Genomic DNA, 5,725 nt, shown 5'->3' with positions numbered 1-5,725 from the left:
CATGTGTATGTGGAGGATGTAATCCTCGATCCAGACTCCAGGGTCTGTTGTTCCGTCGTATGGCTCTATGTTTACGGGCTTGAATCCCGCTGGAAATTCATAATTCAGAACCTCACCGGTGAAACATAGGGTGTGTGCGGCACCCCTATATTTAGGTGTACCGTAATATTCGGATACTTGATGTGTTGCATTGCTTACTAGAGCTTGCTTTCTTGGCCCGTAGATAGATCTAACTGGGCCATCTTTTTTATGTGAATCTGTGTGCGGATCGCGTGCCGGCTTGTGTGCGGTGCCGTTTTCCGCTCTATGTTTGCCATAGGGTCGTCTATCCGATCGGGTGGTCTCCTTGTTCTTTGATTGCGGGGGCTCTACGGCCTCCTCGTCAAATTCGGGCAGTAGTTTTCGCTTCGGGTAGCTCTTTGTTCGGCGACTATCGCCGTATTTGTCTGTGGTGTTGAGTACTTTGCTCCATCTGATTCTGAGCGCATCTTCTGCTGTTTTGAGCTTCTGCTTCTACTTTTTCAGGCTACGCGCAGTGGCGACGAGCCTTTTGTGGAGGTTCTTCTACTCCAGCAACTTGTCCGGCGTGAGATCGTCCAGACTATTATCTTCGTCCGAGATGGGTTGTTTATCCAGATTGTCCTGTTCGGACGGTTGCTCGATAGCATGTTCATCGTCCACCGGTTCGCCCTGCTCTATGGCTGCTGTCTTTGTCGGGGCGAGACTTTGAGCGGCGCTTACGTCGCCGTTTTGACTGCTTTTCGAGGGAATGATCCCTCGTGACGTCCCGTTATTCCTCGTCGTCGCTTTCTTTAGGTGTGTCCACCATGTATACATCGTGAGATGAGGTGGCTGTCCAGTGCCCTATAGGTGTTGGTTCATGTTTGTCTCCTACATCATCGTCCATACCGTCGATGTCTTTGGAGTCAAAGTCGAGCACGTCGTTTAAACTTTCGACAGTGGCTACGAAGTGGGTGGTGGGTGGGAGTCGAATTTCTTCGTCGTCCGCATCCCAACCTTGCTGACCATAGTTTGGCCAGGGCTCTCCTGATAAAGAGAGAGACTTTAGTGAATTCAGGATGTCGCGAAAGGGCGAGTGCTGAAAGATGTCCGCGGTGGTGAACTCCATGATCGGCGCCCAATCGGATTCGATTGGCAGGGGCGCGGAAGGTTCGGAGTCCGGCACCTTGGAGTCAAGAGCTTCGCAAAGGACAGGGTTGGTGTTCGGCTCAATCGCCGTAGAGATCGCAGCCCCCGAGGCGGAGTCCAGCCACCCATCCTCGATCGGCGCAATCGGCTCCGGACTAAGGGTCGGAGCGGGCACTGGTGCGGCCCCCAGGGCACTGTTCGGCGGCAGAGCTAGATCATGCCCATCGTGACAGTGCGACGCGCTCGGCTGTGGCTCGAACCCGTCGAAGATCAAGTCTCCGCGGACGTCAGCCGTATAGTTCAAATTTCCAAATCTGACCTGATGGCCAGGGGCGTAGCTTTCAATCTGCTCCAGATGGCCAAGCGAATTGGCCCGCAGTGCAAAGCCGCCGAATACGAAGATCTGTCCGGGGAGAAAAGTCTCACCCTGGACCGCATTGTTGTTGATGATCGGAGGAGCCATCGGGCCTAAAGATGACGACACAGAGGAACTCTCAATGAAAGCACCAATGTCGGTGTCAAAACCGACGGATCTCGGGTAGGGGGTCCCGAACTGTGCGTCTAGGCGGATGGTAACAGGAGACAAGGGACACGATGTTTTTATCCAGGTTCGGGCCCTCTCGATGACAAGGGACACGATATAGATCTACCACGAGATCAGAGAGGCTAAACCCTAGAAGCTAGCCTATGGTATGATTGTTGTTCGTCCTACATACTAAAACCCTCCGGTTTATATAGGCACCGAAGAGGGTTAGGGTTACACAGAGTCGGTTACAATGGTAGGAGATCTACATATCCGTATCGCCAAGTTTGCCTTCCATCCAAGGAAAGTCTCATCCGGACACGGGACGAAGTCTTCAATCTTGTATTTTCATAGTCCAGGAGTCCGACCAAAGGTGATAGTTCGACTATCCGAATACCCTCTAATCCAGGACTCCCTCACTCACCTCGACCGGTGACGTCGAGGCCACATGCTCGGACGAGAAAAGATAGGGTATGAGAGACGGCGGCGCCTTGTGTCCCACGTGGGTCAGTCTGTGTCACATGTTCTACTCTACCTTGTCAGGCGATCGGATTTTCACTTCGCCGGTCTCATGGCCATCGAACACGGATATGGACGGGAACAAGGACTTGTACATGTAGTCGTACAGCTATGAGAATTCGCTAATGATGTATCTGGTTGTATAAAAGGACATTTAAGAGATGACTGGCCACTCTGCAGACATGCCAAGACCCACGGATATTTAGGAAACAAGATTTGTTAAGGCCGGCTGTAGATGTTCTAACGTGCACAGACACGACGGTTGACACGGCAGACGGGCCCCTGCTCCAGTGTCCTGGGCACGCAGCGCGTAACCGCGAGCGGTTTAGTGCAGCCATTATGGAGCCCGATTTGGATTGGCGCGCGCCTGCCCTGATTTTTGCCGAACCAGCCCAGCGTTGTAGAGTAAATCAGCCAACACTCTCCTTTTAAATTCTGCCCCCTTCTGTCCACTTCGTCGTCAACTCATCACAGCCCGCGGAAATCTCCCACGATGGTTGGGGCGGAGGACCCAGAAACCTTCTTCGAGACCGCGCCGCCGCTGCGCGACGCCGACGCCGTCCGCACAAAGCTGCAAGAGTTCATCGCCCGCAACTCCATCATCTCAGGTAGTTAATCAACCCAGCTGTGCGTTGCCAGTCTTGTGCGTGATCGATGCGAGTATTTCCGTCGAACACCCGACGTGCGTGTGACTCGGCGACGCTCCTCTGCTTGTGTGCTGGTGCAGCGGGCGGGGTCGACAGGCGGCCTATCGTGTGCGTCACGTCGGGCGGGACGACGGTGCCGCTGGAGCAGCGGTGCGTCCGGTACATCGACAACTTCAGCTCCGGCCACCGCGGCGCCGCCTCCACCGAGTAAATTAACCGCCCTTCTCTTCTTGTCCCGCTCGTCGCTTTTCGTTTGTGCTACCTACTTGTGTGAGGATGACAAAGGCCAAACAGCAACTCAACTACAACGGAACCTCCCCTCCGCAAAAAAAACATACTGCTCCGTATAGAGATATGCCTCAATTAATTCGGATGAGAGGGGTATCATTTATTCTTAGATTAAACGTGTGCCGCATCCATATGGGTATGTTCGTTCCATGAGAATGTCCATGTGCGCTAAGGCCCAGTTGACGTCGCGCTTCAAATTTCTGCTCTGTTCATTGGATTTCAATCACCGTTTTGAACAAGGATTTCGGTTATTAAATGAAGTATTTCTAAGTTATTTTTACTGTAACTCCTGATCGGTCTTAGCTCTGCTTTCCTGACTGACCACGCCTCTTTTACTATGGAACCTTTACCGTCCGTACTTTACCTGGAACTACAATGCACAGTTGCAGTCTTGCAGATAAACCAATGTCCGCTTGAACATGCAACTTACTACGTTTGGGCAAGCACATGACTGGAACAATGAAAGTTCCTCATGTCTAACAAGTTTGATGTATATGTATTAACCTGTTTTTCTTTTGATAATATAGGTATTTCTTGAAGGCTGGTTATGCTGTTATCTTTCTCCACCGACGGTAGGCTACCTGGCTATTAAGTTCTCTAGTAATAATTGTCTGTCTTCCACTGAAGCAACTGATCTGAACTGAACTGGTTTTTACCCTCTTCTAGTTGAATGATGAATTGTTCTGTGTCTAGATACTTTTTACTGTGAATAATATGCTGTTTGCTGCTACGTACATGCCTTGCAGAGGGAGTTGTCAGCCTTACTGTAGGTTCCTGCCTGATGATTCATTCCTCAAGTTCTTAGACGTCAATGAAGAATCAAAAGTTCAAGGTTGGTAATATACATGCCTAGTGCAGATAGGAAAACTAACATCTACTGTATTTCCCTAGACTAGTCACTTACTATTATGTTTTGTTTTGTGCTCAGTGGCCGAGTCCCATCAGACAGCCGTAAAGGAATCAATTTGGGACTATTGCAAGGTGGAGCATAAGATTATACACTGCTTATCAAAGGTGGCACACTAGATTTACAGCAGGATACTGACAAGTGAATTTCCTGCAGGCTATGGAAGGTGGCTCTCTGCTGAAACTCCAATTCACCACAATATTTGAATATCTTCAGGTTTTGTATCTTGGATTGATAAGTGCTATATCACATACCAATAAAAGCAAAAATTCGAAAGCGTGACACAACATTGGGGTGCAGTTACTGAGGATGGTGGCTACATCTGTGAGCACAGTCAGGCAACGCGGGATGTTCTATCTTGCTGCAGCAGTCTCAGACTTTTATGTTCCTTGGGATAGCATGGTATGGTTTAAGCACTTGCCATACTATTTTTTTCGTGTGAGAGAATTCGATTGTTAAACGCTGCACAAAGAAACCTAATAATGCCTCCGTAATTTTGAACTGCAAAAACGTCTTATATTAGTTACAGAGGGGATTGAACTGCAAAAACATCTTATATTTAGTTACAGAGGGAGTATTATACAAGAATAAACTTTGTTGCAAATGCCTTAAACAGGGAATTTGATTGTTGTGCAGGCAAAACATAAGATTCAGTCAGCTGGAGGCCCTCTAGAGATGAGGCTCAGTCAGGTTCCAAAAATGCTTGCTGTATTGCGGGACCAATGGGCTCCCTTGGCATTTTGTGTATCTTTCAAGGTTAGATTTTTTATGCAATGGAAGAGTGAACACATTTTATACCTAAAAATTACTAGGCTTGTTCAAATTATTTCAATTATTTGCTCTAACAATGTAAAATAATTGCAGCTGGAGACAAATTCAGATATTCTTGTCCAGAAAGCAGATATGGCTCTGAACAAGTACAAGATGAACATTGTTGTGGCCAATTTGCTTGCAACATACAAAGAGCAAGTCATTATTGTCACAAACGGAGCAAGGAATACTGTCCGAAGGCGCAACAGTGATGAAGATTTGGAAGAGCAGATAATCAAACTCCTAGCACAGAAGCACTCAAAGTATATTTGTGGATCACAGATGGATGCAACCAGGGTCCAGACTGAATTATGACAAGTCTGTACGGTCGTGGTTTGGCCTCAATACCTACAGTATTTAATTGGTATCTACGTATTGAAATGGAAACAAATCCCTGTTGAACGTGAGCAATCACTATACCTCTAATCTGTAATGATGTCGATACTTGTGTGAACTGCATCGACATATTCTTCTGGTTTTTAGTTTGCAGAATTATGGGAAGGTGATACCAAATAGGCCATCAACTACTACTACTACTAATAGCTTTGAGACCAAAACAAATAATTCTATGTTAATTTATGAATGTCAAATGCAGCAGTGTTTCTCTATTCAAGTTCCAGATTCACCTATGGGAGTTTTGTTGTCTCTTTTTCTGGGCTTTTTAGAGAAGAGAGACATGTTCTCTTGACTCGAGCTTTGACTGGGTAACTATTTTTGCTTAGTAATGTCTCTGTTTGGTAAGAAGATTCCTCAACTTACGAGAAATCGTACTCCCTCCGTTGTACTCCCTCTATTGTAAGAAAACGCTCTTATATTACGGCACGGGGGGAGTAAAATATAAGGTCCACACTTTTTTGATATTTAACTTTGACCATTAATTAA

General features: G+C 47.4%; 1 protein-coding gene across 1 annotated transcript; it reads left to right on the top strand.

Moving 5' to 3' along the window:
• The first annotated feature begins 2,542 nt into the window (after nucleotides 1–2,542).
• LOC119324230 (phosphopantothenate--cysteine ligase 1-like) lies at nucleotides 2,543–5,451 on the top strand. Its single transcript, XM_037597997.1, has 9 exons — nucleotides 2,543–2,799; nucleotides 2,919–3,045; nucleotides 3,654–3,698; nucleotides 3,873–3,958; nucleotides 4,055–4,107; nucleotides 4,190–4,249; nucleotides 4,334–4,435; nucleotides 4,670–4,789; nucleotides 4,898–5,451. The coding sequence occupies exons 1-9, from the start codon at nucleotides 2,685–2,687 to the stop codon at nucleotides 5,156–5,158; spliced, it is 969 nt and encodes a 322-aa protein (XP_037453894.1). The 5' UTR covers nucleotides 2,543–2,684; the 3' UTR covers nucleotides 5,159–5,451.
• The last annotated feature ends 274 nt before the right edge of the window (nucleotides 5,452–5,725 follow it).

The sequence above is a fragment of the Triticum dicoccoides genome, chromosome 6B (assembly GCF_002162155.2).
Source record: "Triticum dicoccoides isolate Atlit2015 ecotype Zavitan chromosome 6B, WEW_v2.0, whole genome shotgun sequence".
Classification (NCBI taxonomy): Eukaryota; Viridiplantae; Streptophyta; class Magnoliopsida; order Poales; family Poaceae; genus Triticum; species Triticum dicoccoides.
The sequence above is the reverse complement of the archived record's forward strand: the minus strand, read 5'-3'. Positions and strand labels throughout refer to the sequence as shown.